The sequence below is a fragment of the Pleurodeles waltl genome, chromosome 8 (genome assembly GCF_031143425.1).
Source record: "Pleurodeles waltl isolate 20211129_DDA chromosome 8, aPleWal1.hap1.20221129, whole genome shotgun sequence".
Taxonomy (NCBI): domain Eukaryota; kingdom Metazoa; phylum Chordata; class Amphibia; order Caudata; family Salamandridae; genus Pleurodeles; species Pleurodeles waltl.
In genome coordinates, this window is record NC_090447.1 from 74,723,258 (window position 1) to 74,745,655 (window position 22,398).

At 47.9% G+C, this 22,398-nt stretch overlaps 1 protein-coding gene across 2 annotated transcripts in view; it reads left to right on the forward strand.

Moving 5' to 3' along the window:
• The window catches only part of INPPL1 (inositol polyphosphate phosphatase like 1), an 818,513-nt gene that overhangs the window by 326,223 nt on the left and 469,892 nt on the right, over nt 1-22,398 (forward strand). For both annotated transcript variants that reach the window (XM_069203762.1, XM_069203763.1), the window contains exon 3: nt 10,032-10,182. In XM_069203762.1, the coding sequence (XP_069059863.1) occupies nt 10,032-10,182 (151 nt within the window). The remainder of the gene's footprint in view (nt 1-10,031; nt 10,183-22,398) is intronic.

The window sequence follows — 22,398 nt, forward strand, 5'->3', positions numbered from 1 at the left end:
CAATGCAATAGTTCTCGCATTTGTCCGAGTTAGAGGTATTAGCAGTTGTCAACTCCCAAAAGGACTTTTCTTGCCTCATTAAATGGAAAAAAACGAGCGCGATTGCGCTGCTAAATAAGCAAGATCGCACTGCAAAAAAAGAGAAAAAGTAGTCCACAAACCGGACAGAAAACAGCGAGCCTCGTATGTTATCAGTACTTGGTCGCTGCGCTCGAGGAGAGCTAACCACCGGAAAAGGAATGACGTATGCATGCCTTCCGCTAATGAAAGCAAGCAGATTTTAAAAGGCAAGCCCATGAACCAATGAAAGACACCGGCGTGACCTGAACGGGGCTCCTAGCCCTTTTCTAACTACTACAGCGCCTCGCAAGCGCATGCTTCGCAGGCTCGAACCTAAAAAGCAAACTGAAATTCCATGTCATTCTTATCCGCCATTATATTCTCAATTGAATGCTTCCGTTACATGTTGTTCACACAGCTTACTGTGATTTCATGTTGGCCTCCACAGTATCCTTTACTAAGCTAAGATTCACTGTATGACTGAAGCGTAAAGATCTTAACTAGTTTTATTGATCTATACCTCTGACCCAGATTTTGCGGGCTTGGGAATGTAGGTAAATCCACCTTTTCTGTTTTCCTTTTACCTCTGCTTATGTTTTTCAGCTGATGTGTCCTTGGCCTGTAATTAGGTCCCACCAAATGTTCTCTGTTTAAAAGGATAGGCAGTTTGTATTTCCAAATCCCTGGAACTGTCACCCTGGTACTCTAGAATCACTTCACAGTTGCACATGGAAAGTATGAGTGCCACAAATACTTGCCCATCCCACTTCTAAAACGTAGACTGTGATTTTAGAATACAAGCTTTCCAAGCATCCCTCCTGCAAGACATACTGTAACTCTGTGAAATGTCACAAGACCTCAAATCTGTAACTTTGGACATGAAAAAGGATACCAGACCCACAATTGTTGCATTGTAATTTGTCAAACGTAAGTCCCTGTTATCTCTTGTCTTCATAGAAATGTATAACAATGAAATGTATTCTGCCTGAGCTCATCTGCAGTGCATTCGGAAAGATACTTTTACATCCCTAGTCACAACTCCTTCACAATTTCTGTTGTCCTCTTTTCCCCATCATCCTGCTATGAAGAACTGCCTACTCATTGCCCAGACCAGAATAGGGAATGTCCTTGGTGTTTCCCAAAGAGACATCAGTGTTTGGATGGATTCTTTCCCTTTAATTGAAATAAATCAGTCATGCTTATAAGAGTAAGTAAGATAGTTTACAGCTTTATAGAATGCTCATGCAACAAGGATGAGTTGGGCTGCTTCACCCAAAAGGCCTTTGATCAGAATATAAGAATGTAGTAGACAGCAAGTGAACAGTAAGCTGGTCAGCAGACAAAGATACAGTGCATCACAAGGAAGATCCCTCATGAAAGAGAATTGGAATTTTGTTAGCACCAGAGTAAGCCTTTGGGAAGATAACTAATAGATCATTTTAGGAATAGATGAAAGATGTACTTTTCTATGTGGTTAAGGTGGGAACAGGGGCTGCTCCACCGCAATGGGGGAGGAGCGTCGACCCCTGGCCAAGAGCCAGGAGTTGATAAGTAAAACGATAGTTGATCTACTGGCTCAGCAGGCAGTGCAGGGAGGGGCGGGCGGGGCTGTCTTGGGAGGGAGGAGGAGCAGAGAGTGCACTTAAGTGTGCATGTGTGTTTGGCCAGCTGTCTCAGGCTGGCCAAACACTCATGCGCATGTAGATTTCTCGCTGGGCTGGAGAAACTGCACAGACCCCAGGACTGTCTGAGCGGCAGTCTGAGCCCTTCAGGCACTGCTTTCATGCTAGGTTTTGCATGAAAGCAGCTCCAGGATTGCTGGGGAGCCTGTGCTGGTGTTCCAGTGAATGCTGGGACACCACAAGAGGAGAAGCGACGAGCAAGGCGGCAGGAGTCGGCGGGAAACGTACGTTTTATATATTTATTTTTCTCTTTGTTTTCCCCTGTCGTCCCTGCCCCTTGACATTTGTGGCGGCCGCTGGGAGAGAATTATAGGTTTTGATCTGGTATCAGTGTGTAGAGAGTTCCAGGCACCAGAGTGCTTCTGGGCAAGTGATGTTGTGAATTTAGTTACCTCTAGTTGTATGGAGCTCCCACTTCTAAGGCCTCAGTGGTCGCCTCAGATGAAGAGCAGGTCTGATAACTAAGAATGGATTGTTCTGGGAGGGCGAAGTGTTGGAATTGGGAGTCAGTATAGAGCTCCATACAGCTGATGCAAGGATTCGCTATTTTGAACATGAGTGCTTGGAGCTCAGTATTGATGCTGTTGCCAAAGTGATTATACAGAGGAAGGGAACTGCTTCACCATACTGCAAAACTGGGGTTGGTAAGCCCGCGAATTGTGTTAGCATCGGCTGGGCTTTATTTACCTATAATTGATGGATTTGCACTTACAATACCATGCTTGACCCAGTCCAAGGAGAGAATCTGCCTCCAGCTGTCGAGGTGTGAAAACACCCCTGTTTGCTTCACTGAATCAATTCCTGCTGGCCTGAGTATTGGAGAGTGTTGTTGCCAGCACTCTTTCACTTCTACTTTATTATTTTGCTTCACCCTTGGTGGTGCCTGTCTGTCTTGTAAGACACCAGGCTAAAGGGGGAATCCCACGGGCCTGCCAGTGAATCCTGCTTACTGCTTTGAAAGACTGCTTGTAGCTGGAAGGTGCAGATGGCCCTATGTTAAAGTAAGCTGTTACCTACCTAGAATAATTCCAGTGCACCAGTTGTAACTGGGCATTTTTATCTGGAACTGAAAGCAGAGCTATGAGGACCGTCCTGCAATAGGGATATATTAACTGCAGTCCAGAGCCAGGAGATTTCTAAGCTTATTTTCTTAAAGGTAGTACTGCTACCAGAACTTGTACAAAATGTTTGGAAGCCGAAAAAATGTAATTTGCGGAAGATCAGTACAACCTACTATGGTGTCCTTTCCTTTAGGTCATATGGAAGGCAGAGGTTGCTGGCCCTTAACTGTGACAATGTTGTTTATCACTGGTTGTCCTGTGGCCACAATATTGTTGCACCCCAGCTGGTTGACTATGTACTCCCATTTACCACTTGGGACTCTCAAAGTAGCATGGCCACGCTGTCCAGCCTGATTCAAGAGGTGGTGTAGAATAAAACTTTGGAAAACATTTTTCATAGCCAGCTAATGGATTGTACTGGCAGTTCTCAACTATTGATGCAAGCTTTTAGACTAACACTGAGCCTTAGGGCTTATGTTGTTATGTGGGTGAATGTGCATCTGCAGTCTAAGGTCTGTTGTGAACTATTTAGTTTCAGGCTGCTTAAATCTTTTTTCCAGATTAATTTCAAGCTTAAATTAAGGGACGTGCTGTTATCGGTTATTGAATTTCATTTTCAAAGATTCAACTGTGCTCAAGAATGCATTTGACGCAAGTAACACAAAAAAACAAAAATGCTCAGTGATGCCCAAGAGACTGTCACCCTTTCTGCTAAGTAACAATGTTTCTTTCTTGGTTCCCTACAGTGGTGCTGAACGAGAAACGACCCAGTTCCCCTGAGAGGTAGGCAGTGTCACTGAGGTCCAATTTTAGCAGCCACTAGGATACCGTTGTGGGCAGGCAAACGGGGGCCGTACATGCCCCTTTGTGGGTTTCACCCTTCTCTGGGTTCTCCACCCCTTAGATTCAGAGTTCGAGGTAAGGTCTATATGTGTAGCTTGTGCTCCTTCTCCCTGGTTTGGTCTTAGCACTCAGTCTCTCAGACCTAGGCATGCTTAGTTTCTCACCCAGTTCGTAGGTGCAGCGGTGGGCTGCGTTCGTCTCTCCCACCGCAGTGGGATCTCACTGGTAGCAGGAAGCCTCCAGGTGGGACACCCAGGGAGCAGTGTGTCAGCATGTCAGCCTGCCATGTAATGTGTTGTGGCAGCAGCAGAGGCTTCTGTCAGTGGCCTGCTTCTGGGTGGCTGCTGTAGATCGCGGCTCACTCTGATACTCTGAGTACTTGGCCCGTCCTGTTGAGCACATTGACCACACTCCTGCAGGTGATGATTCTTCAGTGCAGCAGATGCCGGGCACGGTCATCAGCATGCAGTACCTTGAGGCAATGACTTTGATTCTTCATGATGCACCTCTCTGGTCACTTGGCCTTCCAGACTGGTGCTGCGATGTGGTAGCACAGTTCACTTATGTAGCATACGGGCCACCAGCAGGCACTAATCCGGGCTTCAGTCAGGGCCCCCATTGGGGCACACAGATCCAAATGTCTTAGTTGCTATGAGGGGGGAATGTGTGATGAAGATCACACAGCCTGGTCCAGCTGTAATGTGCTTCCTTCGATGCCCTTGTTTATTGAGTCTCTGTCAGGCAGACCAAATGCCAGGGTCAATTACAGCAGTCCCTTCCATGATCAGTTCCTCCTACAGGGTTAGCATTTATTTTGCTCAAAGGCAGGGTGTCATGGAACCCATAACAGTCAAGTAATTTCTCCTTCAGGTTGGACTTCAGACAGTGCTCCCTTGCCTTTGAGCAGCTGGCTGTCAAGTGACACCAGCTCTTGGCTGCGTAGTAGTTTGAGTACTCTGCTGAGTAGACCTCCTACGTAGAGAAGACCACAAAAGCGAACAACTGTGGGTCTTGAGCTCACATCTTTATACCGGTTCCAGAGACAGGATGTGTATTCCAGGTGTGCTTCCTTGGAACCAGTTTCAGTTGCCCTTTCATGTGTCCTGGCCAGACTACCTTCCAGACCTGTCCTTTTTCATACTGATCTGCCCTGCAGGACAGTCTCTAGATGGAGTGCCCACCACAGAAGTACAAAGAAATGTGAGAAGGCTGTATCCAGCTATTTATGTCCCCTCCACAAAGAGATCTCGAAGAGAGACAAGAATCTATGCCCCTTCAAAGTGTCAAAGGACTCTTTTCCATACAACAGATACCGCAGGCCTCACACTGCATCTCCGGTAATGTACCTTATGGTAGTTGCTTTCAGTCCTTTACAGCTCAACATACCACAAAGGGTCCTGGCACGTCTAAAGAAAGCATGTGTTTTCTTTCCTCACTGAAGCGTGTAGTGTTCCCCCTCTCATCGAGGAGATGCCAGCAATACTCATATGCTGTTGAGGGAAAGCAACCTCTCCTGCATCTTGTTCTATGGCCCAGGCTGTGATCTTTCAAAATAGCCCCACAGGCCTGTTATCACTTTTTGCATGGCACACTGCCAGGCTTTACACACATGTTCAATATGCCGGTATTCAGCATTCCAGGCTCATCATGAGCAGCGGAACTCATGCTGAAAGGATCTGTAAACGTGCATTCATGTTTCACAATGAAAAGGCCAATCGCTATCATTCGCCAGACTTAGTATGCTATCACCACCATGATCCAGGTATGAAACCTGTCAGTGGTGGTATTCCTCTTTCTGTGAAGTTGCAAAGTAGGCCATAGTGCGTCCCTCCGGGTTCAGAAGAAGGTCCTGAACAGCTCATTGTCAAAGACTGGGACTAAGTCAACATGCGCATTTGGGATTATTGTGTGGCATAAATTAAACTAAAAAAGCAGGAGTATATGTATATGTAATCCCCGGACATGCAGAGCAGAGTAAACATTCTGGACATCATACAGGGAACCTTACTGGCCAAACAATAAGTCTTTCTTAAACCTACATGTTATGAAGCGGTTGTAAAGGAAAACCGGTGCTTTTCTCTGGCGAGCCTTGTGCACTAAACAGTCTTACATTTAATGGGGTCTTCAGCAGGGAAATGTGTAAGAGAATCTAGAGGCAATGGGCATCCGGCAGATAGCATTCTTTGGCCACATGCAATTTCCTGATGGGAGCCCCAAGTAGAGGCAATTGCAGTAGCCTCATCTGAATTCAATGAAAGCCTGTACAGCTCTATGATGCCTATAGGAAATAAAAATGCTATCATCTGTGCCAGCTGCACCAGGAAGAGGGTGCAGGTAGAAGCAACAACATTATTCTGAGGGGATAAGCAACCTTGATTGATCTTAACACCCAGGTTCTTGATGACAGAAACAATAGTGAGAAACAACCTTTTTCACTCAGGTGTTTTACCTCAGACCAGGCTCTACTTGCCTTCAATGAAGATAACCTCAGTTTTGTCAGAGTTAAATTCTGCTGGTGAATGTCCGTCTGTGGTCAGTTCCTAACCCTAACAGGATGTTTCACAGAAACGCTAAGTATTTCCATTTGTCTTGTAAAGTCCTTTCTTCTTTTTTAAACATTCACTTTCGTATTTTACGAGGGAGTCCTCTTAAAACTTCTTTAGGAGATACTTATAAAGCTAATGTCCACGATACTCCATTTTAACAGGGACCATATGAAGGTGACCATTGCCGACTGTAGTATGCAGCTCAGTAGTTAGGGGCCACAGACCACCATCTTTCACATCGTCCTGCTCTCCCTACTGTCACCTCCCCTTGAGCCAGCCAGCAGCCAGAGGCAACCAGAAGATCGCCACCAGCCAGCAGATCCTTGTAGCAGGTTTCTGTGCCTGATACTAGCAGACCTCCCCCAGGCTTCCTGCCCGCAGGCCCCTTGCCGTTCTTCCCACACCGTCCGTCTTCCCACCTCCCGCTCTGCCTTTTTTTTACTACTCTTCCCAGCTCCCGCCTTCCTGCCTCCCCCAGTGCCCGACCCCTTCCCCCCCCCTCCCTGAAGCCTATTTAACGCCCTTAACACTGGACGCCAAGACTTCTGCTGCTGCACGTCCTTCCCGCGCTCTGCCGAAGGACCTTTCGCCTGCCACCACTGCTGCTTCTCCTGCCTCACAGGACCACCTACCCACATAGGACCCAACACCACTACCTCCCAGAAGCCCACCATTAATCCGGAACCCCTACACTGCATCCCGCTCAGTGCCCGCTCCCTCAACAATCATGTCACAGAAATCTGGGACACCATCACCAGCCTCACCCCAGACGTCGCCTTCACCCTCAAAACATGGCTCAACCCCACTCCAACCCCGACATCACACCGCCACCTCCAACAGATACAATATGATACACCGGGACCGCCGCAACAAACACAGCGGAGGAATCACTGTAATATTCAAGGACACATGCGGTGCTCCGCCACCATATACCACCCAGCACCTATCATGGAACACCTTAATTTTCTACTAGACATTGATGCCAAGACAATTATAAGACGTAGCCTCTCATACGGACCAACAGGACTCCGGATAGCATTCTGCGACACCATCAGCAGCATCATCGCCCCCCTAGGCATTGACTCCCTCCTCTACATACTGCTTGGTGACCTCAACTTCCACTTCGAGGACCCCAAGGACGCCAACGCTACATTCCTTCTGGAGAATCTCAACAATATTGGACTCACCCAACTAGTCTCCAGATCCACCCACAATGCCAGACAAACCCTTGACACCATCTTCTTCAGTGAAATCAAATTCACCCACACCACGGAACTCTCCTGGACTGACCACACAATCGTCCACTTCACCATTTCCAAGACCCAGCACACCATCACCAAGCAGCACCAAAGCACCACCCACCGCAGCTGGGGAAAAGTAACTGAGAGCCAATGGACACAGGCTCTCAGCACCACACCACCTGACATGTCAGCCAACCTCGACAAGGCCATCCATAACTTCTCCACCTGGATCAACAAATGCGCCAACAAAGTCGACCCTCTGAAACCGGCAAAAGCCAACAGAATGTCACATCAAGACAAGCCAACTGTTACACACCAGAACTCAGAACCACTAAGCGCAACTGTCTTTTACTCAAGAAGAGATGGTACATCTCCAAGGACCCCTCTGACAGAGCCGCACTCAGTGGCTACCACCGGCACATCAAGGAGGCCTAAAGAGCAGCCATCACAAACCTCTGTGACGCCGCAGCAAACCACACCAAGTAAACCTTCAAAATAGTCAAGGAATTCTCCAACCCGACTGCCACAGAAAACACAGTACACCCCTCACAACGACTGCGACTCACTGTCTGACTACTTCCACAGCAAGATTGCCAAAATCTACAACAAATTTAGCCCTCAACCCACCTCGTTCAGCCTTGACAATCTCATCTTACCAGCGAACTCCAGCCCAGCCATAACCACCTGGTCCACACTTGATGTTCAGACCACCGCTACCATCATGTCCTCCGTCCACTCTGGGGTACCCACCAACCCCTTCCCCCACTACCTCTTCAACCTTGGATCCAATATAATCAGCACTGAACTCACCAACCTCCTCAACATTTCCATCTCCACTGCAACCTTCCCAGATTGATGGAAGCACTCAGACATCAAACCCCTCCTAAAGAAATCCTCAGCTGACCCCCAGCAACCTCAGAACTACTGGACGAACTCCCTGTCCGCAAACCCAGCAAAAGTACTTGAAAAGGCCATCAACTGACAGCTCACCAACTACCTAGAATGAAATCACCTACTCAGTGCATCACAATCAGGTTTCTGGGCCAACCATAGCACTGAGACTGTGGCTTTGATTCTCCTTGACCTCTCTGTGGCATTCAACACCATCGCCCACCACATCCTCATTGACAGACACCACTACATCGGCATCCACAACACACCCTCAAGTGGATCACGTCATTACTTTCAGGGTGCACCCAGAGCATCCACCCACCTCCCTTCACCTACGCTTACAAGAGTATCATATGCGGCGTGTCCCAAGGATCATCGCTCAGCCCCATGCTGTTCAACATCTGCGTGATCCCCCTCGTGGACATCGTCAGATCCCACAGACTCAACATCATCTCCTACGCTGAAGACCCTCAGTTCATCCTCTCGCTCACCAAAGACCCTTGTAACACCAAAACCAACTTCTGCAATGCCATGGCCAACGTAGCCCACTCAATGAGAGACAGCTGCCTCAAATTGAACTCTAACAAAACCGAAGTACTGATCTTTGGAAAGAACACCTCAGCTTTGGACCACAGCTGGTGGCCGGAAGAACTCGGACCCACTCCCACACTGACTTACCACACTCGTAACCTTTGCATCATCTTGGACAGCCAACTGACCATGAAACAAAAAGTCAACAGTCACCGCCACCTGTTTTCACACCCTCCTCATACTCCGCAAAATCTTCAGATGGATCCCAGTAAACACCAGAAAGATCATCACACAAGCCTTTGTCACCAGCTGCCTCAACTACAGCAACGCACTCGACACCAGTACCTCCTCCCAGGTCCTCCGAAGACTCCAGACAATACAGAACATGGCAGCTAGAGTCATCCTGGACCTCCCCTAGCGTACCCACATCACTCCTCACTTTACGAAACTCCACTGGCTCCCTGTCCATAAAAGGTGCCAGTTCAAGATGCTCACATGCCTACAAAGCCCTCCACAAACTAGGACCATCCTATATCAGCCACTGGCTGAGCTTCCATCTTCCCTCAAGACACCTGCGCTCTACTTAACTCGTCCTTGCACATGTCTCCTGCATCCATCGCACCTGCAGCGGGGGCTGCACATTCTCCTACATCGCTGCCAAAGCCTCGAATAACATCCCCTTCCAACTGCGAGCAGCCATCCTCCCTGGCAGACTTGAGAAAGCAACTCAAGATATGGCTTTTCGATGCAGTCACAGGAACCTCAGCGCCCAGATACCCCTTGTGTTGATAGTGCTGCACTTTAAAAAAGAATGACTGATTGATTGAGTTCCCGTCTGTGGATTCATCGACTGTATAATGGATTTGACATTATCAACAAGTATGTAATCTCTGCCCTATGAATTTGTGGGATGTAGGTTGCAAGTAAGTAGATCTTTCATGTTTACTGTACTTTAAATGAAAACATGCCAACAAACAGGACAGAAGTATCACCCTATGAGCAAACAGCTTGTTTTTCATCACTTTTTGCACCTCTGGGGTTTCTTGAGCATGTTTGATTTTTTTCAAGTAAAAAGATTGACTGTATCGCTTTGATTACTTTCATATTTTGTATAAAACATTGTGTGTTTGGTCCATCAGCATCTCCTGGTCATTCATTCTGTTTTGTCTCTTTCAGACGTCACAAGGTGTCCAGGTGAGGCGCTTCAAGTACTTGGGTGATCTGATCACACTCTACCTGCAGCCAGGCCAGGGCCTGGTCTGCACGCTGCTCTACCCAGTCGAGAGAGAAAAGGAGAAGGAAAACTTTGAGGACAGAGACTATTCAGGTACACCTTTCTGCAGAGCTCTATAACTTTGGTTTCAGTTTTATGGGTAAATTCTTTTTTGTAAGGGGTGTATTAAGTCATTGGTTTGTTTGACCAAACAGAAGAAGCACCCGTTAGCTGTCTCGCAGGGGAACCAGAGAATCAGTTACTTGTGTTGATCTACATTTGGCAAACTTTGTGTTTAAAGGTTATGTATATAAATGTGGATGGTGTTAGATTTTAAGTGACCACTCATGGTTTGTATCCTAGGAGATCACAGGGTTACACATATTGTAAAAGGAAGAGATAGAGGGTAGTGTTTTTTTTCTCTTTGATATCTGTATTTTATGTAGTTGCATGTTAACTTTAGAATATGTTTGCGTTAGTCCCCAAGTAACACTCACTCATCTGGTAGCATGGTCTTGTGTACTTAAGGTTCACAGGTGAGTAAAGTGCCTTTGTGTGCACTTCGTGTACTAGGCATGGACCTTTCAACTTACCTACTTCCACTTCTGGCTGGCAGTGACTGCCTTTGATTGACATTTCCAGCAGCCTTTTTTATGGGTATTGACGTTGCCTTTTAGGACATTTACAGAATGTTAATCGGCAAAAGTTTTTTATTCCATGGGTATTTACGGGAGATATTCTATCCACATCCATACACCCCTCATATGCTGTCTAGGTGGTCTTGGTGTTTCGTAGTTTAGACCTGTATACATTTGAGTCCAGATAGGAAGTACTTTGTCCAAAGATATAGCCCACTCAAGGCTTATTCACACCTCTGTGAAGAGTTGATCTTCAAACAGTTGTTGCTGTCATTAAGATCTCCGCAGATCTCGGACATGCTTCTACCCAATATTGAGCCTCTTACTTTTCCTGCCTGGCGCCATTTTTGTTCATATGTGTTGCTTATTTTACTGGCAATGTACTTAGACTTTAGTGACTTAAAAAAAAAAAAGTTTAAAAAAAAAAAAAAAAAGGGGAAATTTATGCAACCATTTATTTTCAGTATTGCGGTGTTCCTTTTTATGGGCGAGCGCAAAGCGCTCCGTCCATTCTGTAATCTCTCTTTGGGCTTCAAACCACGCCCATGCCACGTCGGTCACTTACATTGGTTTGTGGGCTTGCCTTTTAAAATCCGCTTGCTTTCGTTTGTGAAAGGCATGCATACCTCATGCCTTTTCCAGTGTTTAGCCCACCTACACAGCACTAGTTAACTACCAATAACATACGAGGCTCGATGTTTTCAGCCTGGGGTCCGGACTACTTTATCTGTTTATTTTCCACTCAGCGCGTTCGCGCTGCATTTTACATAGTGCGATCGTGCTGCGTTTTTTTTTTTTTTTTACAACGCTAATAGCTCTAACTCGAGCAAATGCGAGACACGTTGCATTGAAAATGCTTGTTATAGAAAGCTATTGCACAAGTGTACATAGGTACATTTTTATTAACATTTTTAGTTCTAGAGCAATAAGTACATATGAAAAGAAAATGCTTATTACTGTTATGCTCACACAGAATCCTATAGCCATGTAAACCATATATAACAGCAATGGTGGGGTTCTGGTCACATTAGAGGCTGCATTTGTTGGCTATACAGAAGCACGTTATCTACCTTTCCAGATAAGTAGCAACTCATTGTTGTCCGTATCACTCTGGGGTGGGATCAAATCAGAAGAAGTAGATCATAAACCTCAGAGTGTTGCATCTCAGATATTTCAGCCACTCCTTCACCTCCTCAAAACATTGCCACTCGCTGATGTGCCATCGACAAAGCCAATGCGACATACGTCCTACATTATTTGGGGACGTTTTACCTTAACCTCATAGGGCGGCCAGAGGAGAGGGATCCAGTTCACATGTTATGTTGGTCAGTATGTTCAACAGGCACTCCCTATACTCCAGTATCCCCAGGCACTCCCATGCCAAGGGGAAAAAATCCTGCTGTGGGAGTAGCACATCAGGGCTTTCGACCAGTACCAATGATTGGTGTGGGATATATCCTGTGCAAGAATTTACAATGTGTGAGCCTTTGCTTAGAATTTGCAGACACGTTCTTTGTTTGACGACAATAGTATAGCCTCTGTTCATTTGATATAGCTAGCCCTAATCCACAAAACATTTATCTCTAGATTTGGACTGGTGCCCCATCTGCACGATATCTACCATCACCTTAATACACATGGTGGTTAGCTGTTTGGTCGGAGCAGTATTTGATATCCAAGAGGACACAGGTTGCCATTTGTTAGGTGCCGCTTTATACAAGGGGGATTTCTTTTTGATAGTTCAGCTCAGTCTATGATATAGGTAAATGTCCAACACAGTATCTGAGGATCTATCTTGATATTCTTTTAGTGACACAAAGCTGCCTTCTATGTATATGATGGGACAAGGTGTGGCACATGGGATGAGTCTTGGGACTGGGGATAGGTGCACCCTTTCCACCATGTACATTTCCAACAGGTTTGTGCGCCCAGATATCTCAGCTAATATGGTCTCGATATAGTCCTCTACTTTAGCCATTATTGTTTGATTCCGGTATGCCAACTATGCAGAGATGACACCTCGTAGATCTAGCCTCCAAGTCTTTATTGCACTCCATTTTGCTGGCCGTGTCCTTCTGCACTTCAGTCAGCTTAACAATGCCATGCTGTGTGTCTGAGATTCCGTGCTTGTCCATATTGATATGGGTAATAATATGATTTTCCAGGGATTCCTTCATCTCATCCAAGCAGCGTGAGTGTGTCGGTTTTGCAGTCTGTGCAGGAGAGGCACCCTTTCACATACAATATTATCACTCTGATGTATTTGTCCTGGTTTGTGTCCTTCATTTCCTCTGTTGGGGAATATTGCCCACCCTCTATCCCACATTCTTTTGTACATGTGTGTTTTTATAATCCGTTGTCAGCCTGGGCTTTCTATTGTCTTTTGCTTATTGTTAAACCCTAGGGAGCCGGTTATCACATGCTCTCTATATACATCGAGCCTTCCACATAGCTGTGAAATACACAGGTGACTTTGTGCTTTACAATTGTATAGCTTCACAGTATTGTGCAAGCTCCCAAACTCCTATGTGCCTGGGGTTCTGTGCCTTTATTTCCCCTTTCTTTCGATTCGTTCTTTCAGTTTACTCTGACATTGCAGATCTAACTCTGCTTCGGGGTCTCCATGGCCGCGCTAACATGCAGTTTTATATTGCATCTGTGGTTGGTCTCAGCCAGAGTTTTGGTGGCTGTAACAGTGTTTTGGCAAAATACGTAGTAATGGTCGTTGCTAGCGTGTCATGGAACACAGCATCTTCCAGGAACAACGGTTGTAGACGCCATGTGGGGATCGGCGTCGGGACTTGGCCCCAGACCAGTGTCATTTCTAAGAGTAGAATGAGTATTCTCGCATTCCAGTATTACGTCCACAAGGTCCCAGGCCTCCACCCATTGTCACAGGGCTTTGGGTTGTCTAGCGTGGCCCACACTTGGCAAGGGGGGGCAGGAACGGTCTAATAACTTGTCCATCACTCCATTGCAGACATCACCCAGTATCCATTGAAGAGGTGCCCAGTCTGACAATGCCTTAGATAAATGATAGAAACATATTCTGCTCTGAATTGTGGGAATAGATGCGTCCAAATACTACCAGCACGCCATCCAAGCAGCCTCATAGCAGGACATATCGACTATGCGTGTCTATTTTGGATTCTTGATGTAAGAAGGGGACTCCCGCCATCACCCATATTGCCACCCCTCTGGCATATGCTAAATATGAAGTGTGGAACAATTGGCCTCTCCACTTGTTTTGTAGTTTTTGTGTTTCTACTAGTGTAAGATGCGTCTCTTGAAGGTAAGCTTTGTGCACCTTCCTTCTATGTAATTGTGCCAGCACTCTGTGTCGCTTATGCAATGAGCCTAGCCCATGAACCTTCCAAGTGAGTAGTTTATAAGCATTAAGAAATGTGGTCATAGCTGTAAGGGAAGTGGTGAGTGTGTCCAGCCCTCTGTCAATAACGGTGCGACTCAGTGTTTGTGTCATCAGTGTTAGGTCGAAACTGTAACTTCCCCAATGCATGGTTCATGGTTCAGTGAGCAAAATTTGTTCAACCAAATTAATATAACACACATAATATATAATACAAAGCAAACCATATGCATTTGTTTCTGGGGTGTAACGTACGAACTGGGCTCTTTAGGACATCACATAAAAGGTACATTTTAGGAACCAAACGTTTGTTCTGACCGGAGCCCCTTTAGCCAATACAACACTATAGATGCACTGTGTATATATAGAAAACCATTATATTCTTGGGACCCTCAATTAATATAAGTGACATAATGGTTTGTGACTGTAACGGTATTACTCATTTGGGAGGCTCTGTTTTGGAGAGATCCACATGGTGGAAGCAGTAAAGTATACAGAACATTCCAGTTGAATAATCACGTTTGGCCTACTAAAGTAGTGTGACGGAACTGGCCAGTCGTGGATTAGATCTACATTTATTGGCTGTTTGTGGTGTTATTGTCAGAAAAAGTGTCATACTTCTGTCTGAATCAGAGTCTGATGTGCTGAGGCTGGAGAGGCGCGCCCAGTCCCTAGGGCCGCCGCCGAACGTAGGGCCTCTTTTTAGCTTTCCTTGGTGTTGTATTGTGCGTGTGGCCTCGCTCTTATAGCTCGTGCGGCCTCGCGCTTAGGAATGTAAGAATGTTGTGGATACGAATGTGGTCGAGATGTTGGGGCTGTATTTTCCTGAAATTACCAATAAAGATCGTAAGAATCTATTACGGCTGGAAGACCTTTACTACACTTGGCTTGTTGTGTGGATGGTGCAGACCATGTACGAGTCTATAGCTCTTCTGTGGGGTTTGTGGCAGGAACGGCGGCCAGACCCACAGGGTGGCGGCTGCCATCTGTCCCGTCGAGCCCGGTATGTTGCGCAGCTTTCGACGTGTCAAAAAAGTGGGAGCGTTGTTTGTGGATTACTTTAAGTTTTGCTGGGAAAATCAGTGCATAAGTGAGAGCAGCCACATGAAGAAGATTTTTCACATCCATGAACGAAGAGCGTCGGCGTTGGACCGCCAAGGTGTAGTCTGGGAACAGAGAGACTCGTGTATTTTCTACAGTGAGCGGCGCTTGCTCTCTGGCTGCCCAGAGTAATTGATCCCGATTTCTGTAATTTAGGATGTTCGCCACAATGGGGCTCGAGGGTGTTCCAGGTATGGGTTTCCTTGTGGGTACACAGTGTGCACTCTCCAGCAGAAAATGGTCTGAAAAACCCAGTGGGGACACCATCATGCGCAGCCACGATTCTATGTATTCCATTGGTTGGGCACCTTCCGCGCGTCCAGTAGTCCTACAATGTGTATATTATTGTGACGTGCCCTTACTGCAGTTGCTCCGCCTGTCTGCGCAATTGTGTCACAAGAGATGTTTGTTCTGCTAGATCAGGCACTGTTGACGTTAGTGTTTTTTCAGTTGTGTGGACTCGGTCTACTAACTTGCGATGTTCATCTTTCATGATGCCTAGGTCTGTGGGTAGGGTACCGAGTTGCGTTTCCATAAGCAGCTCTAGCTTCTCAAATCTCCTGTATGCACATTCATAAAGCTATGGAAAAAAACAGGACAGAACAGATATAAAAGCGAGAGTAAAGTCTTTAGTCCTTCTTTTATGCCTGACCTGTCTTGGTTTTTGCTCCTCGAAGTCTGGTCACCCTTTCGATGAGGGCGGCAGTGCACAGGAGGTCCCCGCTCGGGTGCCGTCCCCACGGGGGTTCATGCTCACGGCGTAGGTGGGCCTTAGCTCGCCACTCCCCCGCGGCCCAGCCCGCTCCTCGCGTCCGGACCAAGAGATGGAGCCGCGGTGTTGCAGGTCAATGACGGCATCTGGGGGGGCAGACTGTGGCGGATGTCGCTGTATATTTGATGTTTCCGGGTCCAGGAGCTGCAGGCTCAGACGTCCTCTATCTTGGGCTCGTGGCCTTGCCCCCTTTTTTGCAGTTTTATACAGCGCGAACTCGACCTGAATGTATTGGCGCGTTTTACATGAGCACCAGTCACATTACACAAGGACACATTCATACTTTCGGTAGGCATTTAGAGTCTGAGTGACTTGCCCAGGATCACAGGAGGTGGAGCCGAGACTCGAGCCTGATTCCCCAGCTCAAAGGTCGGCAGCTCTGGCTGTTAAGCCACATCCTCTAATGTCCATCTCTAAAAGGAGCAAAAAGGGTGCGTCACGTACACGTGACATCAGGGCTGAAGGTTCATTCCCGGCCCTTACCAACTGATCCTTGCAAGGGGGTCTGACGTGCACCAAAGACTTCCTTCCTTACACCCAACACAGTAAGTTTCCAAAACCGGAGGCCCGTCGCCCATCCACCCCCTCACCCCTCATTCCGTCCCCATCATTACCGTGGGCCCCACCTGGAATGACGTGTAAACTCCTTTCTGATGGGTCACAAGCGCACCGCCCCCTGTACTCCCGTCCGCGCCTCCAAACCGAAACTGAAATGTCCATTTTGGTTCTATTGTGGCGTGGAAGCGGTGCCAGGGGGCCCTGGCCCTGGGTTTAGTAGGACCCGGCCAGGCGGGTTCAGGTGTATTCAGAGTGGGTGGTGTGGTGGGCCTTGGGGCGAGCACGGCCCCCTGATCTCTCAGTACCTGTGTTTGGTGGCTTTCCATTCAAGTGCCGGCGAACAACATGCTTGTAAGGAATGCCAGGATAGCTGTACGTTGTTTATTGGTGGCCATTTTTGTATAAACCGAGCTGGTCCAAGATCACACAATCTAGTCAAGTGGAAAGCCCGAATTCCGACTAAGATCACCGGGTTCCAGTATTTCACAGCCTTTTACCCAGTTTTACACCCTTCAGAAGTCTGATTCTTGGATGCAAGTTTCATTATTTTGCATCTTTCCATTTTACACATCCCCAGTGGTTTTCTGTCCGCTTGAGACAGTTCTTGAAATGGAGCTACAGAAGTGACGGTGCTCGCTATCCGCGAGTACTTCTTCCCTGGTGTGAAGTGCCTCTCTTCTGCCTTTCAGATGTAAGAAGTGCAGGTACCGAGCTGAATGATACTTGGTGCATCTGCCTCAGAAGGATGAAGGTCTACTAAAGCCCCGCCACCCGCTGTCTGAAGGCGCGGAGATCCTGCATGTCCTGGCATCGGAGCACAGAGGTAAATGGCACCAGGAGTGGATGCCACATCTGAGCACAGATAGATGCGTTCGATGCGCTCTCCCACCGAGCTACCTTACAGCTTTGTAGCGCTCCTTGCTGCAGGCCGTGTACATTCCTGGCGTACTTCTGGTCTCCAAGGTACCCGCCCTTCCGTTGCTGTCACAGACCGGTTCTATATGTGCATGTTGGAGGCCGCACCTCCCGTCGCAGACTCCAGAGTGTAGGTGACAGGTGTGCCGAGGGACCCCCAGGACCGGGGACAAGGGGCAGACCGCGGCAGGAGGAGGAGCAGACCACTATGGACCGGAGGTAAGGCCCGTGTGTCCCTTACACGCCCCCCTGCTGCCCATTAAACACCCCCTGTTGCCCTTAAACAAAGCCCCGGTCCCTTATCTGCAGTGCCTCTGCCGGGAGTAAGCCAGAGTGTGTCCCTTACACACCTACTGCTGCCCTTAAACACAGCCCAGTCCCTTATCTGCAGTGCCTCTGCCGGGAGTAAGTCACAGTGTCCCTTACACAGCCTCTGCTGCCCTTAAACAAACACAGCCCAGTCCCTTATCTGCAGTGCCTCTGCCGGGAGTAAGCCACAGTGTGTCCCTTACACAGCCTCTGCTGCCCTTAAACACAGCCCAGTCCCTTATCTGAAGTGCCTCTGCCAGGAGTAAGCCACAGTGTCTCTTACAAGCCCTCTGCTGTCCTTACCCTTAAACACAGCCCAGTCCCTTACCTGCAGTGCCTCTGCCAGGAGTAAGCCACAGTGTCCCTGTAGGAAGTTGTCTCTGTTCATACTATCTCAAAGTAAGAGATAGTGTGCTCAGAGTCCAAGGGTTCCCCTTAGAGGTAAGATAGTGGCAACATTAGATAATTCTAATGCTCTAATTTGTGGTAGTGTGGTCGAGGAGTAGGCTTATCAAAGGGTAGTGTTAAGCATTTGTTGTACACACACAGGCAATACATGAGGAACACACACTCAAAGACTTAACTCCAGGCCAATAGTTTTTATATAGAAAAATATGTTTTCTTAATTTATTTTTAGAACCACAAGTTCAAGATTTGAAGTAAATACATAAAATGCAAGGTACTCCACACAGGTAAGTTAGGAACTTTAAATTAGAGCAATAGCATACACAGTTTTAGTAAAAATGGCAAGCTATTTTAAAGGTGGAGACAGTGCAAAACTCAACAGTTTCTGGGGGAGGTAAGTAATTGTTAGTTTGTCAGGTAAGTAAGACAGTTACAAGTCTCAGTTCCTGGGCATAGGCAGCCCACCGTTGGGGGTTCAAGGCAACCTCAAACTTACCACACCAGCAGCTTGGGGCCGGTCAGGTGCAGAGGTCAAAGAGGTACCCAAAACACAGAGGCGCTTATGGAGAACAGGGGTGCTCCGGTTCCAGTCTGCCAGCAGGTAAGTACCCGCGTCCTCGGAGGCCAGACCAGGGGGGTTTTTGTAGAGCACTGGGGGAGACACAAGTAGGCACACAAAACACACCCTCAGCGGCACAGGGGCGGCCGGGTGAAGTGTGCAAAGCAGACCAGACATCGGGTTATGTATTGGATTCAATGGAGGGACCTGGGGGTCACTCTAGCGGTGCAGGCAGGGCACAGGGGGGCTTCTCGGGCCAGCCACCAACTGGGCTAGGCAGAGGGTCGCCTGAGGGTGACTCCTGCACTGAGGTTCGGTTCCTTCTGGTCCTGGGGGCTGCAGGTGCAGTGCTTGGTCCAGGCGTCAGGTCCCTTGTTACAGGCAGTCATGGTCAGGGGGAGCCTCTGGATTCTCTCCGCATGCGTCGCTGTGGTGGTCCTGGGGGGGGTCATCTCGGGCTACTCACAAGGTCGCAGTCGCCTAGGAGTCCTCCCTGTGGTGTTGGTTCTCAGGAGCTCAAGCCGGGGGCGTCCGGTACAGAGGGTGAAGTCTCACGCTTCTGGCGGGAAGAGTGAAGTCTTTAGAAGTTGCAAGAAAGTTGCAAAGTTGTTGAGCAGAGCCACTGCTCATTGGAGTTTCTTGGTCCTTTGGTTCAGGGCAGTCCTCTGAGGCTTCGGAGGTCGCTGGTCCCTGTTGGATGCGTCGCTGTTGCAGTTTTCTTTCTGTCAGGAGACAGGCCGGTAGGGCAGGGGCCAAAGCAGTTGTCTCCGTCGCCTCTGCAGGGTTTTCAGGTCAACAGTTCTTCTTGTTTCAGGTTGCAGGAATCTGATTTCCTGGGTTCTGGGATGCCCCCAAATACTAAATTTAGGGGTGTATTTAGGTCTGGGGGTGGTAGCCAATGGCTACTGTCCTGGAGGGTGGCTACACCCTCTTTGTGCCTCCTCCCTGAGGGGAGTAGGGCACATCCCTAATCCTATTGGGGGAATTCTCCAAAACTAAGATGGAGGATTTCTAAAGACAGGGGTCACCTCAGCTCAGGGCACCTTAGGGGCTGTCCTGACTGGTGGGTGACTCCTCCTTCTTTTTCTCATTATCTCCTCCAACCTTGCCGCCAAAAGTGGGGGCAGTGGCCGGAGGGGCGGGCATCTCCACTAGCTGGGATGCCCTGTGGCGCTGTAACAAAAGGGGTGAGCCTTTGAGTCGTAGTCGGAGTACCAAATAAAAGTTCTAGTTTCTGTTCACCTAAGAAATGGAGCTGAGGCCCAGGCACTGCTAGACTCAGGAGTTCCAGTGACAGCGGAATGCATGTCGGGAGTCGCACTGGAGAAACACGTGATGACATGTGTTACCACATCAGCAGCTGCCATGAGCAGCAGTGGGGCGTCAGGGCACAGGCCTCTAAGACAAGCAGTGGGTGTAACTTCGACGCAGCAGATTGAATGAAGGTCCGTGATTCAACGGGGGCAGCGAGAGGAAGGCTCCTAAAAGCAAGGACTGTGATGGAGACTGATTTTAGAGAGCACAGACACATTGTATGTTTTGGATTTCGATTGCAGCTTCCTGGGGGCAGGTCGCCCTGCGGAGTTTGCTTGCAGAAAAGGACGTTAATTAACAGCGCGTGAGGAGCTATGCTGTGTAGAACTCAAACGGAGCAGCACATATCAGGGGTTGTACTGATGTCAAATGAACGGAAATATTTCAACAGGAATAGTCCAATGATAGAAAAAAGGGTTGCATTGAAGAAAAGTGTGGTGCGATATTACCAAATGAAAAACTACAATGACCATAATGCTCTGGACTTGAGTATATTATCTATTAGGCCAATGGTTAGATATAACTGTGAAAGAGAAAATTAACTGCAAAATATACAAGTATTATGTCCAAATTGCAGAATTCCAGAAGGAGCGGATGGGCTACTGAAGCCGCCGATGCTGAGTTGATGCAGAGTCCCGTCTGGTACCAGGTGGGACCGGGTTCTGCCGGGACAGTCCCGGGATTTCACCAGCTGTCTCCGACGAGTTCGGCAATTTGGGTCAGGCCGCGATTTTCGGTGAGAGTCAGTAGCAACAGTGGAGAGTGGAGGCACTTCAGGGGCGCAGCTTGGTCCAGCGAGATGGGGTGGTGGTGGTGGTTTGGGGGGGGGGGGGAAGTGGGGCAAATGTGGATTGGCAGGGGTAGTGAGAGAAAACACAATATTTTCTAAAATAACCACTTTTTTAAAGACTTTCGAAGCAGAGGGGGAGAGTGCGTTTTTTCTCGTATTTATATATAAAAAAAATCCTGGCAGAATCCGACAGAGGCGTCACTATCCCAGACTGAAAGCACCTGTAACCAGCGATCAGCCAGAATATACGTTTATTATGGGATATTGAACGCCTCAAACACTCCTCCCCTGAGCCACGCCCCCGACGCACGTAGGGTTTTACGCGTTAGAAGGCTGCGCTAGTTAGCAGCTCTTATTAGAAAGGTGTGTAAATAACGCTCCTGTGTTTCTGCAGTGATGAAAGCGCTCAGTCTCTGCCCCTCGGGTGTTGATGAGTTCGACCTTATTCTATTTTTGTGAAATGCTCCGTTTATTGCCTTTCAAAATCTGGTCACCCTAACTTACGACTTAGGGTGACCAGACGTCCCGTATTTCCCCGGACAGTCCCGGTTTTCAGAGCACTGTCCCGGTGTCCCGAAGCTTTTGTTCATTTCACATAAATGTCTCGGTTTTTGGGGCAAAGGTCAGGTAAACTTGCGCATTGCGACTGTTCATCTGGCTGCAGCGCGGGAGTAAATCTGTACAGACCGAAGGGCGTACTACATAAGAAATGTATGTGTTTCGTTGGTGATAATGAATTAATATTTTAAATCTATTTTCATGCAACAATATGTATTATAAATCATATTTTATTTATAAAGCATCATTGTACGGAAACTAAAAGTAGGCATTCTAAAATGTGCTTTTTTAAGTCCATTGAAACCATAGACTGGGTTTAATGATACCTATCTAACAAAAGGAAATAAACCGTGGCGGTGGAGGAGCGCCGCCCCCGGCCAGCAGCTGCAAACCTTTTACTACAAAACGATAATTAACTATGTTTATTATCGTTTGTAGTACAACTATGTTTATTATCGTTTTGTAGAAACAGGGGTGGGACATTGGGGATGACAGCCATGGAGGGGAGTTCACAGAGCACTCCCCTCAGTGCGCATGTATGTTTGGCCAGCCGTCTCGGGCTGGCCCAACACACATGCGCACTGTGATCTCTCCAGCCCGGCAACACACTGCCTGCAGGCACAGGCTCCCAGTCTGCCTGGGAGAAAAGTGGGTGGGCACTCCCATCCAGTCCCAATGCTGCTCTGAGCTGCGCCAGGATTGGCACAGGGTAGACTGGGAGCCTGTGCCTGCCTGCTGAGGAGACAGAGGAGCGGCGAGCCGCGACTGGAAATAAAGTGCAGAGTTGGTCACTGGTTTTCTAAAGTTTTTTACTTCACTGATGAGGACATGCAGAGATTGTGTTCCTAGGTTAAAATATTAACAGCATTGGGACGGGAGGAAAAGAACACAATTTTCAACCTAAGTGCAAGCAAAAGGAGAGGTGTTACCTTCCTTACCAGATACCAGCCTGAGAGGGTTTATGCCCCTTTTTTGCAGCGGGAAAATCAGCATTGGCAACCTCAACCAAGGCAACAAAAGTATTCATACAGTCGACTAGACCTA